At 41.9% G+C, this 20,719-nt stretch overlaps 1 protein-coding gene across 1 annotated transcript in view; it reads right to left on the bottom strand.

The window, feature by feature from the left end:
• Positions 1-376: 376 nt before the first annotated feature.
• Positions 377-20,719, bottom strand: part of eif2ak4 (eukaryotic translation initiation factor 2 alpha kinase 4) — a 28,901-nt gene continuing 8,558 nt past the window's right edge. The window contains exons 16-39 of the mRNA XM_074692142.1: positions 20,473-20,577; positions 20,246-20,309; positions 20,078-20,157; positions 19,891-19,992; positions 19,754-19,804; positions 19,419-19,655; positions 18,849-18,924; positions 18,395-18,516; positions 18,064-18,113; positions 17,409-17,577; positions 16,697-16,813; positions 16,474-16,539; positions 16,190-16,360; positions 15,979-16,113; positions 15,693-15,800; positions 15,141-15,269; positions 11,641-11,727; positions 9,794-9,906; positions 9,646-9,704; positions 9,106-9,209; positions 8,209-8,277; positions 6,898-6,942; positions 5,967-6,082; positions 377-835 (exon numbers count right to left, since the gene is read on the bottom strand). Of these exons, the coding sequence (XP_074548243.1) occupies positions 778-835; positions 5,967-6,082; positions 6,898-6,942; positions 8,209-8,277; positions 9,106-9,209; positions 9,646-9,704; positions 9,794-9,906; positions 11,641-11,727; positions 15,141-15,269; positions 15,693-15,800; positions 15,979-16,113; positions 16,190-16,360; positions 16,474-16,539; positions 16,697-16,813; positions 17,409-17,577; positions 18,064-18,113; positions 18,395-18,516; positions 18,849-18,924; positions 19,419-19,655; positions 19,754-19,804; positions 19,891-19,992; positions 20,078-20,157; positions 20,246-20,309; positions 20,473-20,577 (2,433 nt within the window). The 3' untranslated portion in view covers positions 377-777. The remainder of the gene's footprint in view (positions 836-5,966; positions 6,083-6,897; positions 6,943-8,208; positions 8,278-9,105; positions 9,210-9,645; positions 9,705-9,793; positions 9,907-11,640; positions 11,728-15,140; positions 15,270-15,692; positions 15,801-15,978; positions 16,114-16,189; positions 16,361-16,473; positions 16,540-16,696; positions 16,814-17,408; positions 17,578-18,063; positions 18,114-18,394; positions 18,517-18,848; positions 18,925-19,418; positions 19,656-19,753; positions 19,805-19,890; positions 19,993-20,077; positions 20,158-20,245; positions 20,310-20,472; positions 20,578-20,719) is intronic.

Genomic DNA, 20,719 nt, shown 5'->3' with positions numbered 1-20,719 from the left:
AGACTCTGCTGTTGTTTTGACTTGTCCCACAAAGCTCGCTCATAAACTTCAAGGTGAGGAAGCTTCGCCGGAAGGATCAATAAAGCACACATTAGGGTCAGTTTCCCAGGCCTTGAAAATGCCAAATAGTGTAGCACAAAGCCTTCAGACTATCAAAGGCAGGGATGTTTGACTTGAGATATATTCAGAACTCCACAAACATTTTGAGCCTTTATCTTAGCTCAGCACCAGCTTGACTCATAAGTATCCCTTAAAATAAAGATAAGCACAAGCTTATGCAGTAATACTCAATATTCACACAGTTGATCTTACATGTAGCTGTACTGTAATCACACATAGATTCAAAACATGCTCAGAACCAAAGCTCCATGTGGGAAAACATGATTTATTTTATCATTCATCCTTTTTACAGAGTAAAAATGTAAAATATTTGTATTATGACACAATCTTCACTATAAAGCCCTTTCTCAACCTTCACAGTTCTATTAAGGCAATAAAGTCCAGTGAACCTCTTCTCTCCCTCGAGTTTGAGAAAGACTACAAAAACACTGGAAAGTTTTGGGGAAATCATTGAGTTCAGATCAAAAAGCTAAATTACCACTCATCATGGTAAAAAAATAATGGATCACTCCTGTCGTTTAAACTCTCCTTTCAAGTAGAAGAGATGTAAATCTGTCACTGTTCAGCTCGTTCCTGTGGTCCAAGGACGAAACAGTCTCTGGGAGTCGCTTTAGCCTTGGGATACACATCTCCTGGGCTGGAGGAACCCCCTCGGCTTCAGAGAAGGATCTTGTAGTAGTCGTCCTTGTAGCTGTACAAGACCACCACAGCCATCCTGGAAGGAGACAATATCTGTCACTTATAAGGTTCCAAAGATCGCAAAAAAATTGAGAACTTGCTAAGGCGACAGCTGAAAATCAGCACAATGAAAACTCAGCTGGGAGGGTTTCCAAAGTCATAGATTATTGCGCTTGAGAGGTCACTGCTGTTGCCAAGAGTCCATTTTGTAGCTCAAAAATGTCCCATACCTCAAAGGGAATAAAAAAATCCCCTATCTAATGTTTTTTTAGAGTAGATTATCACCAGGACAATACAGTAAAAACAACAGTACTACACTGAAACTATTAATACTTCAACACTGGTATGTGTCTATAGTATATCCACATCTCTTACAATAAAAACACGAAACATCTTTTCCAACCAAACAACTCTGGTCACTTGGTTTTTGGGGACATCTTTGCCTCATTTTGCTGGGGTAGAAAATTAAAGTCACTGAAAAAAAAGTTTTGGGATGTAGAGCTATTAGAAAAAGACTCTTTTAATTTCAGAGAGACTTTTGATGCATTGAAAAGTTCAGCCAGGGTGAAATATTTTGAATAACTATTCCAAAGAATGCAATTAGGTTTTGTACATCCAGGTATGACCAGGAAACAATTATCATGAAGTGAAAACAACATTGAGTAAGTGCTTAAACTATGTTCTTATCCTTTAATGTCTATGGACAAAACCACTTTCTAGTCTTCTAAAGAATCTACACAATCCTTTTTCAGCCAGGACCACTTGGTCAAAATGATCTTTATTAACTTGCACAGTTTCATTTGGCGGCATGGTTCTGTTCTGGGACTCCCTGCTCTTCCATCCACTTGTGTGGAAAGCCTAAGGCAGGAAGAGCACACCTTCCTGCCTATCACAAGCCATCATTAACAGCATAAGCAGGGAGCAGCAAAATAAAAACCCAGACAGAGCAGAACAATCGACATGAATACATTGACTGGAGGAGGTGGGGTGGAGGTGGGTTGCAAAATGCCAGCAGAGGAAGCAGGAAGGAGGCTGGGCAAGAGCTGTTTAAATAGACCGCTCTGAATACAATTTTCCAATAGGAAGCAGACACAGGAGTCAGCTGAGCAATCAGCTGATCTGCATTGATGATGACAGCGTAACTGTCAGAGCTTGATGTCGTCGTGGTCTGCCTGAACTGACGCTACGCTTGATTTTGTAACCTGAGGTAAGCAGAGTGCTAAGGACAGGGCCTCCTGTGATCAAAAAGTTGGTCTGTGAATTTAGCCTTTGATCGTCTAATTCACGATGCACGCGCAAAGGGTTAAATGTTTCTACTATGCTGCAGAGCAAACTCTCTTTGCAGCAATCAAAATGTGCCAATTTATCCTCAAATCTGTCTTGTTGCAAACAATATCTATTTCACAGGCATTAGCACTACCGGGCTTGCACAGTTAGAGTGAACTGTTGACTGTGTGTTGGGAGCTTGTGGAAACTAAGATGCAGTGTTTTAGCGTTGGGATCTTTTAGTGATCAAAACAAAAATTCCTCTTCTGAGAGGACTAACAAAGCACTCACTGTCACGTTACTGTTATTATAACAATCGGGGGTTAAACTAGTTCTTGAGGCTCATTATGCATAACGCAGTTTAATTTTTCATCCATGTAAAGACATTTAGTGAGTTGCGTTTCTCTAAATTACACCAGGAAGCAAGCTTAGCTTGCATCTATTATAAATTGACTCATCAACAAAGGTGTGCAGTCTTCAAAACTCTATCTCGCTCATCGTATATAGATTTAACACAATGTGGTCAGGCTAAGACAGATTACCGTTACGCAGCAGAGCAGATACATGGCTGTTCATCTCAGTCACAAAATCAAGGCTTTAAAATTTGCAGAAAAACCTGAACTTGTTTGTTGTGAATGTGTTAGCATGTTGATATTGAAATTAAGCTCAAAGCTAACTCATGCCGGGCTGTAGCCTCACAGAGCTGTTAGCATAGCCGCAGACCTGCTAGAACTGCCTTAACACAGGTTTCCTCCCACATGCCTACTGTAGTTGATGCTGAAAGAAAAGCTCAGAGACTGTGAAGTCCTCAGGATATGTTTAGTTTATAGTCCTGCTGCAGCCAGGTGACTGCATGAGCCCTTTAACCCACTCATCTGGCTTCAGGTGTCTGATTCCCACACATGAAGAAAACAACACAACAAAAACAATATGAATATGCCTATTGTTGCCTCTGTGCTGCTCATTTATCAGCTGAGACGTTCCCCGCTCTGAATGGCAAATCAAACACACAGAAACGCAGAAACAGGAAATTAAAACCAACTGCTCTAGTGAGGCGAACGGGAAGCCAAAAAGAGAAGCTTTGATTTTTTTTCCTTTACCATCCCATTCATGGCAGAGAAAACAGCCAAGTCCCTCACAGGGTTGCTCTCCATGAGCTTTAGCAGGCGTCACAACACTAGAAGCTCAAACACAGAAGAATTACTGAGCTTTGAAACGTTCTGCTGGGAAGCTTGGGAATATCAATCACAACATCCACATCCAGACTAAAGGATGAAGCTAACCCGCCTCCAGTGCACTGCAATCTCAGTGTCAATCAAACATTGGTGTTAGGAGGCAGACATCAGAGGACCAAACAAGGCTAATCCTTCTCCAGATTTTACCTCAGGAAATGGGATCAGCTGGGGATTTGATGTTCTGTAAGGCAGTAGTTATCCGTCTAAAAAGCTCCCTTTGAAGGGCTGACTGTCACTGCTACACCTGGAGTGCCTGGGCTCGGTGGGAACTTTGGAGTGGCAGCTGCCCATGAAAGGAAGTTTTCTGCCGTCTTAAAGAGGTCTTTAATGTATTCTGATGTTTGCAGGTTTCATTCACTGGTTCAGTTCTTGGGCCTCGCTTCCTTTTTTTGCCATCTCCCTAAAAAAATCTCTTAACACGTGTGTGAATGAGTCAAATTTCGCTCAAATCTCTTATCTTCATTTAAGGGGCCGTGTAAACAGTAAGCCGGTGTTCTGCTGAGTTGTCCTACCTCCGTGAATCGTCCTACCCGTAGGATGAAATGACAGACTTATCTGCCGAGCTGTCCTACCTCATTAGAAAATGCTAACGTGCGATTCCTGTTTCTTTTGTCTTAGTTTCTGTTCTTTTCAAAGGCCTTTTCATGTAAATAGACCACTTAAAAGCAGGAAGTCAGAATGTGCTTCCACATAGATCTATGTGTATGACGCTTCGGCGGGAGAAAAAACCCCGTCAAATCACACTTCCACATAGATATTAGCAGGTAGGATGATTTGACAGTTAAAAATACCCTGTCAAATCATGCTGAATAGGGCGCTGCAATAGGGTAGTTTATATTAAGTTAATTTGCTCCTTAGGCCTTTGGTATGTTTGTTGTTTTGTATGATATGGACCATCAGGATGTGTCCGAAATAAAGCTCTCATTCATTCCTTAAGCCGACAGGCAAACACGATACAGAGGCAAGCCGACACGCAAAAAAAATGTCATGCAAAGGCTAGCTGACACGCATGCAAACATGAAAAATACAAGAAATTGGGATTAGGTTGTAGAAAACACTAAAATCTTGCAGTTTTCACCGTTTTCCTTAATAAACAGCTGATCGGTAGGACGATTCTGTGCTGTTGTTCAGGTGATGCTGTTGACTTGTGCGCATGCGCAGTGACGCAAAGTAGGACGTCTCAATGGGTAGAACAACTCGACAGAACACCTGTGTTTTCAGTGGAAACGCTGACGTCACGCTCCGCTACTCATGAGCGCATACAACAGGACAACAGTACCGTTGTTACAATCGTCGCACACTACCGTGTTGTGCTTGTGCTGCTCCATCTGCTGACTGTCTTTCAACAAAATGTGCATCTGTTGCTCCACTTTTTAACTTAGTATTCCCCAATGCACCAGATGACCGCCTCAACTCTACTTCGGTGGAGATCTCCCAAAAGCGGCTTCTGGACAACATAGTTATAGCACCACCTACAGGCCTGGCAAACTTACTACAGCGTTTTCAGTCCATCAGCGCTTCCGTGTAAACGCAGATTTTTTTCACTGTGTTTTCCCCGTGTTTTAGCGTTTTGAGATGAAACGTTGTTGTGTAAACGGGGCCTAAGGTATCTTTCACAGATCAGGTCACTTTTACCATTTTATGACTGAGGTCTGCTGCTCTTTCTTAACAGACGCTCACAAGCTCCAAACTATTACTCACATCCTGGTTTCCCTCACTGGCTCCCTGTGGGTTTGAGGATTCATTTTAAGGTTTTATTGTTTGTATCTTTAATCTCCAAATGGGACCCCAGCTCGTTACGTCTTGGACCTTGTCACTCTCTACACTGTCCCCCTCGAGTTTCGGGGTCATCTGTTAGCTGCTTCTTGTCAGCCTTTAAAAGAGGCTGAAAACCAGGAGTGACCACACTTTTCCTGCAGTGGCCCCTTGATTATTGAGGAAGCTATCCAACCACATTTGCACATTCCACATTCACCAGTTTTTAAATCCCGTCTTAAAGTTAATTTTATCCCTGGGCTTTCAACCCAGTATGAGAGTTCTGTGGTTTCTGTCTTGCTGTTCACTTTTTTCTGTATTTTATGTGCTTTATAGGCTATTATATGTTTTAATTTGAAAGTATATTTTATTTTGTCAATATTCTTAAGTACTTTTATGTATTTCCCAATGTTTTTATTTCTGCTTTTCTAGGCACTGGTTTAGTTTAGTGGTTAAATTGTGCACCCCTTATACAGAGTGGGCAGCCTTCTCCATCATCTGGGCTATCCTCTCAATAAAAGCTCCCTTTGGAGAACTCAGTAAGTCTTCAAATTGTAATTTAGAAACAGAGTGGATTGGGTTGAGTTGAAGGAAAAAATGTGAAGTGGAATGAATTGTGTGATAGTGAGCAGAGAGGCTGCAGGGTCCTTTGACTCATCTTCCACAGGGGCTCCCGCTGACACACCACGTCTGAAACTGCTTGTTTGGAAACTGTCAATACAGTTTGAGTCCCTTGTTTTTCACTTTTGAGGAGGAAAAACTGAAACGCTCTGACACTTCAGACAAATCTGTGCATGGGAAAAAGGGAGTTTGAAACAATACTTGTTTCCAGGGTGTAGATGAGTAAAAGGAAAACAGCAGCAGAGTAAAGGATTATACATATATGTGGGGGAGGGCATAAAAATAACCCACCTTTTTGCAATTTTGAAATGGTGGATCTCATCACAGATAGACTTGAGATAGCGCTGCTTTGGAAGACGGGACAGCAGAGTCTTCACACTGCTGTTAAACTGCTCTTCGCTGTCGAACTGAAAGAAAACGAAAGAGCAGAGGTCAGAGAGACATGAAGAGTCATGACAAGGCTGTAAAATGCTGTATATAAGATAGAAACCGAGTCTGGTACAGATATGGTTTTACCATCAAAACTAGGACTGACCAACATAACACCTCATAACATGTTATTCTGCTCATGTCTGTAACACACTTCAGACTCTCAAAGCAGACGTGATGTAGAGAAAAAACAGGGTTTTCCAGCTGCAGATTCAGGGTATATTTGGGTAAGTCAAATGTAGCACTGCAGCAAACCTACACTGGGTTTATGGAGTCCTGACTCAGGATAATGCCTGTCATACACACTGTGTATTGTCGTGTGTTTTATTCACCAAACGTGTTTTCTTTGACACATGTGCTGTGTGGCTGACTGTATAGGTGGCCCATTCATGTATGGAGCTTGTATAACGGTGGTGTTAAAAGCCTTTTTCAGCTCCATGTTACTTCATGAAACATAATTAAGGCCTTTTTTTTAACTCCTGCTCTTTGGAGGCAGGTTTTAATGGGCACAGCTTTGCTCAGCAGTTTGGAATGTTAATATTAACACCTCTTAAGTATGCGTTTTGTTAACTGTAGTACGTGTGGGTTCAATCTGTGAGCCTTGTTAAGGGAGTTAGACTCAGGCGAGGGTGTTCCCTCACTGCGCTCCTCATCAGACTGTGAGGAAGCAGACGGGATCCCCTCTTCCTGTCTGGGATCTCGACCTCTCATGGCCGTTCTTTCCACTTCCTCTCCCCTTTCTTCCTTTTATTCAAAGGTAATTATTTATTAACTCCAAATATGAAGCCAGTACCTCAAGAGACAGGAAGTTGATCAGCGTTTCCTTCTGCAGGTCGACCTGTGGGATACAAAACAAGCAGCGTCACACAAACGCGCAATGGAAAATGATATCCTAACGCAAACAACTGTGAAGTAGTCAACAGTTAAACACAAGGCTTAACAAATATGCAAACTAAAATTAATCCACTCTGCTACAAATGACCAGGGATGCAGTCAGCTAAGTACTGCTACTGGTACAGGGGTTAGCATGGACACCCTGAACAGCCTGCAACTACACAGCCCCATGCACAACAAACTGTGGTGCACTGTGTTTTAACATGAATGAGACCATAAAATGAAATAATACACTACGGTATGATGTGGAACAGTACAGTTTGGTACATTACAATGAAGTACCACATGAAACGATTTCATACCATTTGATATATATTGTGACCAGACACAATAAAGTCTGATGTGATATGAATACAGTAGGTGCTATACAATTAAATAAAAAAAGATACCATAAGATATGTTAAGCTGGATATGATTATAAAATAGAAACAAAATACAAAAAAATCATGGATCTCTGACCCACTTCTCTTCTTTAGTGTTATTTTTTTTTACACTTTTGGCCCCAGATTTTCTCAATCCAGCCATCCCTACAAATTATCTAGCATTCCACTTTCACACTGCTCTACAGAGGCCTGAAAGTACCTCATGTCCTTTCTACAGGAAGCAGCTAACAGCCTCTTGGGTCTGAATTGAGAAACAAGCGCTTTGGTGTTCCAGTTTCACTGACTGACAGACGACCATGCAGCTGTCAAACGGGAACTAAGACTTACAGGCCTCCTCTGCTTACCAGAATCAAGGTGATTATCGCTGCTTTGATAACTCCTATTTACTACTGCTCCACTGATGCAATGCAGACCTCTACACAGATGACAAGCCTATTTGGAATATGCAGTGGCTTGGTAAATAAGGCAAGCAGGGTTGATTTACTTTGAGAATATCTGGCCATAAATCTACAACACAAACCACAAATAAACTCAATATGGCAGCCATTTACATCCCATGAAATGACTGGCTCACTGCTCTCTGTTTAGTGTTCATTGTTCTGTAGCGATGAGAACGCATTCACAGCCATCTTAACCTCCAGCAGGGGATTTTGGCGCAAGGCATGCTGCTATAAAAGGGCTGCTCCAAAGAGATGTTTGCTGTTTTAGCTATCAAAAGGACTTTCCTCGCTGTGTGATTTCACACATGAGCTCAAGAGATAAGATGGGAGGGCAAAGAAAAAGAGGGGGAGCTGGGACTGGGAGGGGTAAATAAATAAATGACTTACCGCCAGAACCTCAATGTCATTGCTCTTGTTCTGCAAATTGCCGCAGAGATTCTGTAATTTGTTTTGGATCTGAAAGAGAGAATTTCGGAGAAACAAATTAGGTAAGAAGGAAGAAAAATGATTGCTGCTCCCTTGATAAAAATTAACTAAAGGAAATAATACATCACGCAATCATCCAACAAACAAACAAGCTTAAGCTGTTTTAGAGAAGTTAAATATCTAATAAGTATTTTTTGAAACTTACAAATTAGAGGCAACAAAGACAGTTACCACCAGAGACCAACACTGGTTCACAAAAGTTAAGACCTGGCAGCTGAAAGTTCTACAAAAGATGATGTTTTTGTGAGTCTATGACTGCTTGGTTTTCACTGAACACATTTCCCTTAGAGATGTAAGCTGTCCCTGTGAAGATCCCAAAATCCAGGAGTGTTGTTTAAAACTGATGGCTTCATCCATTCCTACATGTAGAATTACGCAAATGCTACAAATCCAGTGTCACCCTTTTCGTCATTGTGTCCAAAAAACGAAATATCCAATAAAGAATTAATAAAACAGAACTGCCATGTTTTTACACAAATTAGGGACTTCATTGTGTTTTTTTAAGGCTAAAATAAAATGATTGAAAATTCAGGTCCAGATGCAAACTCCACTTTTGCCTCAATGGAAAACATTTGTAACTAATTTGATGAACCACAACAGAATGTTTGGCAGCACTTAGTCATTCCTTTCAGTTATAATAATAAAAGACAATCTGAACAGGTCGGCCTGCAAGCTGAATACTTCTTCAGACAAATGTTTTCTGCAGGTAAATGTTCAACATTCCATTTGTGTGTGTGCGTGCGTGCATGCGTACGTGCATGCGTGTGTGTGTGTGTGTGTGTAAAATGCATCACAAACCTGAGTTTCATAGCGTCGTCTTGCACTGGCGGAGACTTTTTCTGGGCTGATGACATTCACACTAACGTTCATGGTGCTGCTGCCGCCGTGCTGTTCTGAGGAACCTTGTTGCAGAAAAATAAGATCCATTTAATCCAATTATAAGTATTATTTACATTATTTTAATCCAACAGCTAATCATGCATAATCTAACAAGATTTAGGCTGGTGTTTATTTCAATCACAACAGTTTGGTAGCAGTCTATTTGCATGTCAAATTTTCTGTTGCACTGATTGTACACTATTTTGAAAAACAGCTTAATACCAAGAGAGAGCAAGCAACACTTGAATCAGTCATACACTGCTGATCACACATAGTTCCCAATATTCTGTTTCATAATTCAGCACATTTATGGCATGGAGGACTTAAGTGGAGTCAAAGGACGACTGTATAAAAACAGAGGTGTGACTGTTGCAGGCTGCAGTTAGACTTTAGAGTCACAAATATAAAGTTTAAGCTGTTTACGGAGGCAGACTGGAGGAATGAGACTGAACACAGTACCTGTGGTGTTGAGCAGTGATCCTTTAGGGTTCTGGAGAGACATGCTTTCAGAGATTTCTCTGCAGGGGCACAGAGGGGATATTATATAAGAACAAGCTTCTTACGTCATTCACACATCTGAGCTGTACATTATGCTAAACTTATTTACCTGATGTTCCTGTCCTCAAAGAACTTGGTCCGACATTTTTGGATGATGTGGTCCACCAAGTCCGACTCGGGGATCCTTTTCTCAGACTGCCTGTCCTTCTCAAAGGATTTTACCTGTGGACATTTAATAACTTAAACATGTGCTGCTCTTTACAACCTTTCCATATGTCTCTCTCAGAAAATCACAGGCTAACTGCAGGCTAATAGTAGCATTTAAAAGCAGCACTTCAGACATAAAAGAAATTTTAGAGGTGAGTCTTGATTGGCATGAAGACATGGACATGGCAGCAGACAAAATAAAGTTTTGTGCCTGAAAGAAATGAGACTTCTGTGGGGTAAAACGCAGCAACATGACCCAGGAGGCTCTTAGAAAGCTTCTTTTTTCTTTACTACATGGCTTTATCAAACAACATGATACATTCAGGGCTGTCAAATTTAACTTCTTAATACCTGTTATTCTAGAGATTTGAACACATACAGTGCTATTTAACTCAAATTATTTTGACAGTGATGGAGCAGGTCTCTATGGACCGCTCTTATATTGTGTTACGATGCTGTTGTTCCTGCTCTGTAGATTATCAGTGAAATGGAAGAACAAGGCTGCAGACTCAAGTCTCTTCTACGAAGGAAAACAAACAATGCTTTTATTAAACCACAGATTCTTGTTATGAAATATTCATCTCTTCACCACGCTCATAATCTTGAACTTGCAGGTTACAGCTCTCAATCAGGTCATTCATAGGATGGACAAAAACAGGGCTTTTTGTGAACGAGGTAAGCCAGTGATGGTGAGCTGAACAAACTTGTGTTAGTGTCTATAATACTGCGCAATAGGTGCATCCACGTGCATAGTACTTCACAATAAGCTGGATGGTTTTGGGGTAATTCTGTCTGGCCTGCAGAGACAGATTCAGGGGGTGGCCAGGGAGCACTGGGGCCCACTTAAAATCTGACAGATCAAGATCCTGAATCAGATATGTGGGCTGTTTTGCAGCAGGTTTTTTTTTAGGATTTTTATATATATATATATATATATTTGTTTCAATGTCAAACATTTCAAGGATTACATAAATTAGTATTTTAAAACTGTGACCACAATTGACCAAGCCGCTACTGTACTTGTGTTTTTGGGAGAGTTTATTTGTCTGTGAACAACATAACTCAAAAACTAACACACAGATCTTGATGAAATTTTCAGCAAATGTTCCAAATGGGATAAGGAAGAAGGGATTAAATTTAAGAGGTGATCTGGATCACCGTCTGGATCCAGGATTTTTTTAAAAGTATTCTTTATCATTGTGAGATAGGGCTGTTTTCACCATATGTGTATATAACTCCACCATAAATGGTCGGATTGCTTTGAGAAAACAATACAAGACAAGATCACCATCATTTCTGACAGATGTAAAAGTACGATCGAGATCCTGTCAATATTCTGGATACTAAGATCTGGAATATGAAATATGTACTGGGTCATCATTATGTTCAACACTGTCAGGAAACAAATTATTGTACAAACCTGAAACTAACACCAATTTGTAGCAGACAGTCTGCTGAAAGGGAGTATAACATTAAAGTAGGACTAAAGTGTTGGTGACAATCACAATATGCTTGGTGGAGGTCTGCGCTCTCTGACTGCTTTTCTAGTTATACATTGTTCTTATTTTTCTGATCACCATGTTTGATGCCCTTTAACATCTGCTGCAACTTTTTAACACCCAAAGCTAGTTTCCCTGATTCAAATATTCTGTTAAAAAAGGTTCATTCTCTCAATTCCTGCCTGCAGACCTAAGTATGATGCTTTGATAGAGATGTATTAGTCAGCATCCATTCTGGAGTTTGGCTTACCTTCACATAGCTTCCCTCCTTGTCAGAGACCAGGACCATACAGCTGATTCCAGTGAGCCTGCAATGCTCCAACAATGTCTCCTGTGACTAAACACACAATATGACAAAAGGCTGATTCAATCAAAAGTTTGAAAGTGATTTAAGGGTGCATTAAAATGTTATCTAACAACTCTCTTTTTCACAACACAGTGGATCCATTCACTGCTCAATTCATCATTCCTCTTGCTTGCTGATGACTTGTCATGATTTGTCATGGGCTTTCCAGATGCCAACCAGAAGGCCTGCATGGGTTTATTTTAGAACTAGGTGTTAACTGGAATCCTGGAGCAGGCACCATCTCATGCATCCTGTTTTCTTCCATCAAAAACTAAACCAATCATGAGTTAACTTTGAAAAAGTTACAGGACTTTTGTACCAGCTGCCCTGTTCTCACTGAGGCTGATGTGTTTGTTGAAAGAGACGAGAAAGGGCATGGAAGAGATGCCACTTGGCTAAAGCACAAAGACTGTAAAATCTTAAAAAGTGAGGTAACCATAAGCTCAACATTTCTAGCCATGGCACAGAACAAACCCTTTTTAGTTCAAATGTGTGCGTGTCTCTGCTCTATCATCACATAAGCTCAACATCTTCCTCTTTTCTCACAATGTTCTCAATGACAGCACAAATTAAGTCAAAGGTAAGCTGTTCTCCAGAGGCCAATTGGTGCTGACGGCATGTGGAAGGGGTTTGCCATATTTGGATAATAAAAGCTAAAAGAGTGGAACGGTCTCCTTGAGGTTGAATTAAAGCGCCAGATCCAGCTCGTTAAAAGGCCAGTATGTGAAAGGTGTTAACAAAAGTCGAGTGACGGGGGGAGAAGGTTCGAACAAGGTGTTCTCAGCATCTCGCCACTAACCCAGGCACCAACCGCATACCTAATGAACAAATACACACACAAACAGTGCTGACAAATTGGACACAGTGCTGCTTGTTTTCAGCCAAAGCCAACCTTTCTTAATTGCTTCTAAGAATCCGGGGGGAAACGAAGGTGGCCAATAGCTTATGTCCTGTGCCAGTACAAAAGACAATGAAGACCAAACCTTAATGCACTGCAGAGGAGGAAAGTTCAAACAATAGGTTATAAAGAGTAAAAGAGGAAAAAACAGCAGGAGTGTTTAGATGTGGGCACAGAGAAGTGGCAGGCAGGGCGTTTACACAAACACAAGGCTGAGATCAGTTCGTCACATAAGCATGAAGAATGTGACAGAGGCATGGCATCAGGAGGTTTGGACCAGGAGATAACAAGCTCACTTTGAAGAGACTGATCTCACTTGGCTGCTCTACAATCCTACTCCAAATTTCCATAACAAAAACATATCAGAAACTTTACTGGAACACAGTCTTACAGACGACAAAGTTAATTACTGCAAGAAATGACTCCATGGCATGTTGTCCCCATATGGCCTGTGAGCTGGTTTCAAATAAAACCACAAGGCGCAGCTCATTCTTTGGGATGTTTACTATTTCTGATGCTGTCTCGATAAGTCTGGGCCGACAGATGAGAGCACGTATGTTGGTGTTACCCTCTGAATTAGAGTTTGACAAACAACAGAAAGGACAGATGGGGGTGTTCAGATATTCACTTGTTTGGGGATTTTAAATGTCAGACATGCACCTGAAGTTGGCCAAAAAAATAAACAAACCTCAGGAGTTCATTTAAGTTTACGATCACAAACTTTGAAATCCTCCCTCTTGTAAAGCACAATGAGAATCCTCTGTGTTTTCTGTCTCTAGCAGCCACAGACAGGAACTAAGTCATTGAGAAATGGTCTCTGCTCTGTTCAGCTGACATAAGTGGACCTCAGCCATGTAGTTTATCAGCATTTCACTTTATCACTTTATCATTGCTTAAAGTGAAGTATTTTTAGTTTTTCTTTCTCCAGCACAAACGCAGCCCAAACAGAAAGACTCATTTTCCTGGATTTACATCAAAAACCTGGAAGCTTCAATCCTTCAAAACACATCTGGTTCTCATGATGGAGATACGGCTCACACCAATCAGCCATAACATCATGACCACCTGCCTAGAATAATGTCAACCAATGTCAGGGTCAAAACAGCACCAATTTATCATGATACAGACTCCTCCAGACCTCTGGAGGTGTGCTGTGGTATCTGGTATCTGGCCATAGATCAGAATCGGTTGTTTGGCACATCCCAAACTTGCTGGATTAGATTTAGAACTAGTGCTGCAGTTTTTAGGTGCTCTGACCATCATATTTTGCTCTTGTTAAAATTGTTCACATCCTTATGCTAGCTCATCTTGTCAAACTTCCAACACACCAACTGGAAGGATAAAATATTCACTTGTAGCCTAACAAAGTCTACCTGCTAACTAGTACCAATGATGTGCACATAAACCAAGTTTATTCTTCTGCACTGACCCTACGCTGTGGGATCGCCTGTTTTACACTAACAGTTTTAAGCATATAATGTTAAATTGAAACTGACACCTGTTGCCAGTGTGCGTCGATTCATGAAATACTTTAAATCATAGACTGTATACAGACTGTATACGTGGTGGACAGCATGGCTCCGCCATTTACCATTGTACGCTTTTGAAGCCAAAATTCCCCGTCAGGGGCGCAGCAATTGAAACAGTTGTGCAGCCAGTCTGCGCAGTAGAGACTGTGAGGGATTCTGGGAGAATCTGAGTGGAGCTGGGTGACAAAAATAATAGTATTTTTTTTTTCTTTCAAGAGTCTAAACACTTCTCGACTCTACCTCCCGACATATTTTACGATCCCCGAAAAAAATACACAAGAACGGCAGCTGTCAATACTCTTTAAACGTTACGTAAAGCCTTGTTTTTAACCTATTATAACTAATGAAGACAAATCTTTTCAGGTAAAAGAGGACCTGAATACAAGATGCCAAATGATATCTTCAAATCACCACAACAATCAGACATGAGAAACATTTCTACGAGGTGTATTCATTTTTTAAAGTTTGACCACAGCCCATCTGGAATGACTGGGGAGACAGATTTTTTTTACCTACACTGCAGCCAGCCACCAGGGGGAGCAGTTTTCATGGCAACCTCACTTCGAGCCAAGCAAGATGACGTCCATTTTTTTTTACAGTCTATGCTTTGAATACAGGAAACACAACGCTGCCTAATGGACCAATTGCAGTGGCTGTGGTCCAAGTCAGTTCAATGGGTAGTTTCATTTTGGAGGAAGTGCACTCCAGGCTACTTAAGAAGACTTCTGCTACAAAAAAGACTGACACAGAACAACTATGCAGTCAGTTTGACAGAAGTATAGACCAGGCTCTCACCTGTCAGCAGTTGTAAGATAATTAACATGTTGGCAGTGTAGCAAGAAAGCTTTTGCTTGGTCACAAGAATAGACTAAAATGCATTTTGGTGAATAACATGATCATAACATAACACTGTTTACCAAAAAAGTCTCAAAGTGCACATCTAAATTTAATGAACTCAATGTCAGCTGGGCTCTAACCTGAGAGACATCATAGGCTATGTCTGAAGAGACACCGGCACTCCATAACTTCTGCACAACGTTGATGGCTCTGGACATGGAAGAATGCCCCACTGGGACAACCAGCGCATCACAGCTGCTTACTGATGGCTAAAACAGAGAGCAGACACAGTTTTGAAGGATATGTTAGAATATATCAGTTGGTAAGTGCACAAAGAGTCAGTGAGGCTTCATTAATAAAAAAGTGGTTTGAAAGAAATCACATATTGAAAGCTCTTCTTCCTGCTCAGTCCTACATGCAGTTTTACTTGGCACATCATTTCACACTCTCAATAAGAAATGCAGAAAATGATAGACTACCAAAAATAACTCGGCGGCGTCATGAGTCACACTGATCATAGTTATTAAGATGTTTCTAAAAATTGGCTGTGCAGCAGCAGCAGCAGACTTCTGCAATAAGGCATCATTAAATATGTAGCCCTGTCTGGTGCTCCTCCATTATAATAATTAGGAATGTCAGTTCCTGGTGTCTATGTCTGTTTGTTTAAAAGTGTGCGTGTGTGTGTCTCTCACTGGCTCCTCCATGCTGGCCATAGCAGCACAGACTTTGTCCAGAGCCACACTGGCCCCCACTGCAGAGGGCACTGGAACCGTGGAAGCAGGCCCTCGAAACTCCAGGATCTAGCAGCACCAGGGGGAAAACACAGAAAGACAGCGGGTGAAGTGACTCATAAATGCTGCATAGTGTGGATTTATGTAAATACAGGATGAAGAGCAGCAGGATATTGGTGATAAGTCAAGCACATGCATGATTCCATCCATACTTTTTAAGAACAGCTGCAGATAGTCGTAAACTCACCAGGTGATCATAGCGCCCTCCAGCAGCCACTATATCTGGCACCGTACGCTTGCGTTTCCTGATAAAAGCCACAAACTGGAAGATGACACCAGAGTGATGCTGCACTTTGTAAACTAAGCCTAAGTTGACGACCACCTGAAGAGAGGACACATTTTTAATGAGTCAAAAACACACATACGTCGTTTTTAACTGGCCGTAGAATTCAAGTCACCTGTAGTTTCACTCCCAGTCTCTGCAGCAGCACAGTAAGGTCCTCCAGGTCCTTGAGGCCCTGCTTGGCCAGCTGGGTGACAGCAGTCTTCTGTTTGGTGAGTGATGCCAGCAGCGGCGCCAAGTCCTGCAGGTCTCCTTTCTGTTCTATGTACTTGTACAGCGTCTGCAACTGGACGCAGCAGGGAGGGGGAGAGAGCTCAGTGTTTATGAGCCAGGAGAAAACTAGCTGCTGCTGCACTGATTGTTTTGACACAAGGCTCATGCAGCCGCTTGGACACTTACACTATTGGTTGACAGTGAAAAGTTGCAGAACTTTGCCTCCACCTCACGTTTGGTCAGCTTTTCACTCTGCAGTAAAAATGAAAAAGGGAAAGAAAGGAAAGTCATAGAAAGTTTGCCCGTGCTTTATTTGGGAATGATTCTGCTTTATATGTTTATGCCAGGATATTTGTGACAGACACGCGATGTGGATAACATCTGTGGTGCACATGTGACCTGCACTGACCATGGCGTCACACAGTATGTTGGAGGCCTGGCTCAGTTTGTCTTCAGGGATTCCACTATGGAGCAAGATGGCCTTCAACAAGCTGGTGTGGTTCAGGTAAATGTTATAGTTCCTTTCCTGCGGTCACAAAAACAAACGCAATCACACCTTTAACCCTCTCAGCTGCAATTACAGACAACTACTGTACAGTGAGCCTCTCAGTGAATAATGAAGCACATGTCAGGCTGCCCTGTCATTCTGCCTGACTCACATACACTTAAAAGCTTTCACACAAAAGGCTGCATGAGGATCAGAAATGTTAACTTTAAAAGGATGAATCTGAGGTCAGGCCGCGGGTCGAGCCGGTTCATGAAACATGCTGAAGAGCTGCGGCTGGAGACTGAAGCAGCACTGGAAAATGTGGACAGGAAATAGACTGTACTGGGAGGCATGGGCGGAAGTGGACAGAGCTGCACAGAACAGATTTACTATGTAAATAATAAATCCAGTGTAAAACTGTCAGGATTACGCATACTTTGGTATGCTGGGAATGTGAGTGGAAAGTAAAAAAGGAAAAAACAAAAACAGGACAGGTTGGGATGATGGCTTCCGCAGGAAAAAGAACAATGATGCATCAACAAAGACTGCAGGGTAGGAATGTGAATCAAAACAATGTGGCACCACAAAAAAACTCATTGGATTATATATAAAACAGGCAGTGTATATGGATAACCTGGAGAGCGGGGAATTCCTGGATTATTTCAGAGATGGTGTAAATGGTCTCAGCGTCTGGAAGGAGGCTGTTAGTGACGGGCGTGATGATGTCAAAGGCACACTCAAGGAGCTCCCGTGGGTGAGCTCGATCCAGCTTCCTGGGCCGGAAAACTCGTTCGATGCTGTACCTTGAGAAAGACAAAGAAAATTAAGCAAACATTTGACAACAGAAGCAAAACCGCTTGCTGTACTCCTGGAATCATCAGACCTTCTGTTAAAAAAATAAGACTATTACCCTCAAGGGGAATTAAGACTTATGTCATAAAACCATAAGAAAAATATCCTTCATGATGTTTTGAGTTGGTATTTATAGATGTTATCACCATATCCTAAAAATATTACCCCTTTCCTTCTTCTCAGTATAAATGGTAAAAGATGTGAGTAACTGGATAAAAAGAAACACACTTCTATGTTTGGAATCGAAGCACAGCTGCAAACAGTTTTCTAGTTTATAAAAGGGAGAACATTGAATTATAAGATACAACTGGATGACAGTGGAATAAGTTGTTCCTTGCATGTCACAATATTAGTTGTGAAACGGTTATAAAAGACACTTGAAGTAATAGGTAAAATTAATCAAGCCTCATTAAAGATGTTTGATTATGAAACTTTACCTCTTCAGATGGGTTACATTATTGCGGGCGATGAATCTTGCAAACGCCATCTAGAGTGAAAACAGAGTTATGTTGGTTCGGGTGCATTAGTGTAATGACAGTGAAGTCAGTGCATACCAAGCTGTAATCAATCACAGTGTGGAAACAACCATTTAGTCCTCAGGGTTTCCTGAAGTAGCAGGATCTGAAGAAGGCTGCTGATTGCACCCTCACACGATGTGTGTTTGCATTCGCTGATGCAAATAGTTGTGTAATTAGTGTTGGTGTGCAAGTTCAGACCTGCACACCTGCGTGTTTATGTGTGCTTTAGGTGATCATGTGTGAGGCTCACACGCAGGTCATAGGGCAGTGTAACCAGCATTCCACTGTGATCCATGAAGCAGGCCGGCTCGCTGCCATCGTACAGCTTTCTGTTCCTGGGGAGGAGCAGTGGTGTCTGGAGACGCACCGCACCTGAGAACAAACAGCATGCATTAACGCTACATATGCATAAGATAACATTAACCTCACCTTTGAAGAGCTGATGCGTGTGAGCAGATGCACACAAAACATAAACAAATAAGAGCAGCTGGACAGCATCAGCAGTGTGCACAAAAATAGCCCCACCACCTGCACAGAATCCAAACTGCCCAACAGTGTGCTTATTGTTTAGCTGCCACTCACTGGGGCAGATGTCAGGGTCCCTAAAAGTGGAGCTTGCAGCAGGTCAGGAGTCCAAGCAGTGAGTAGTAAAGAGTCAACAAAGACTCGGGCTCACACGCACCAGACAATCATCATGTACTCACCGTGCTTCTTGAAGACCCTGGTGATTGTTTCATGCACATACTGCTGCAATTTGGCACCATTGAAGCTGAAGCTGCCCTGGAGGGAGAGCAAAAACAAACAGCCTCTGTTAGGGTTCAGGAGACATCGATTAAGCAACTGCAGACCTCCCTGGACTCTTACACAGACCAGATGAGTGCAGCAGCATGGAGGGGTCAGTGCAGCTATACTTATGTCTACAGTGACACCTTCAGGCAGAGTCAGGAGGAACGATGTAAAACAGCATTTAAAGTGTTTAACATTATCTTAAATAAATCAACATCAGCACCAAGGCCCTAGAAATCTCACTTGTATTAGCTTGTGCTATATTTCAATAAAAAATTAAAGTTGGCCATGTTTGCTCTATATTCCACTGTACTTAAGTTTCACTGATAATATTGAAAAGATATGTTTAAAATATAACTGTTTAATCAGTTTTAGTTTGTATCAACAATCAAGAGGCCATAACTTAAGCTAAACTTTTTAATACTTATTCATGAACATGAAGCATTGTGGCCCTATCAAAGCATGTTAATCTTCAGCAGTGTTCTTACCTTGTGCAGGTCGATATCATAGGTGTAATCCATGACAGGAGACGTGTACTGAGCGAACAGCTGGCTAACCATGGTGCGATACGCTTTGCCGTTGATATTGGCCATGGTGTGTTGCAACACCTCGTGCAGCTCTGAGTCCTCCAGCTGAGGTGGAGGCAGCAGTTCGCTCTTCAGCAGTTCCTGACACGTTGGGCGCAAAGCCGGGTCATGGTTCAACAGCCACTCGATCACTTTCCTCTGGTGGACGCAAACGAGTGACACAGAGATGTGTATTGCTGTGAGATGTGCACAGACATTCAAAGGAATAATTTTGCCCCAACTACCAGGTCCCTCACTTGTGTTCCTTGCTGATATTCATGATAGTCCTCTGGGAAGGTGGTGGGCTCCTGTAGTGAGGACAGAAAGGAGTTGAGTCACAGAGACAACTTCAAAGTCCCACAAGAAGAAAAAACAATGATGAGCTTAAACGCACCGCTCGTAGCTGACTCAGGACGGAGATACGTTCAGCCCCTGTGGTCATGGGCCGGTAGGACATCTCAAACAAGATGATCCCCAGACTGAACAGGTCAACTTTCTGAGGAGGGGAGAAAACATCAGTACACTAAAAACTGTGCAGTGTACAATTTTTGCAATATGTTTCAGAATATTTGAAATCTCACTTGGTTGTAGGTGGCTTTGGTGTTTCCTTGAACCTCAGGACTTACATAGAGGGCAGTACCAACCATGCCTGTCATGTTACCTGTAGAATAATAACAGAAGTATTAAGTTTTAGAGGAATATCAGGAAACCAGAGTTAGACTGCATAGAGTTGGTTAAAACTTCTGCACCTGATGGGTCTGGTTTAGTTATCATTCCTGAGCCGCTGTCCTCCACTTCAAATTTCCCTGCAGCCTGAGACATTGAAACAGTTACTCCACAATGCACACCTACATCACACATACAGTATGACAGAGTTTATATTTAGGTCAAACAGCTTGCAAAGCATTGAGACACAGCCTGACACACTAACATGACAGTAAATCTACCATGCAAAGTCCCAGCAGGTAGGACATACCACATTAGCAGGGTGGTCTGTAGCCAGGCCAAAGTCTCCAATCTTCACATGGTCTTGTGAGTCGAGGAAAATGTTGACAGGCTTAAGGTCCCTGTGAATCATGCCCTGCAAGAGACAGAGAAAAGAAGATGAGGCTAACCAGCTGCATCGTGGGTGACTGCAAACATGGTACACGTTTAAACCAGGTAAACTAGATGTCTGCGTTTAAAACTTGGTGTTATGGTCACCCTAGGTTATTTTCAAATAA

The sequence above is a fragment of the Halichoeres trimaculatus genome, unplaced genomic scaffold (genome assembly GCF_033239565.1).
Source record: "Halichoeres trimaculatus isolate MK-OKI-2021-1 unplaced genomic scaffold, fHalTri1.1 fHalTri1_scaffold_17, whole genome shotgun sequence".
NCBI lineage: Eukaryota > Metazoa > Chordata > Actinopteri > Labriformes > Labridae > Halichoeres > Halichoeres trimaculatus.
Note: the sequence above shows the minus strand (reverse complement) of the source record. Positions and strands in the feature narration are given on the sequence as shown.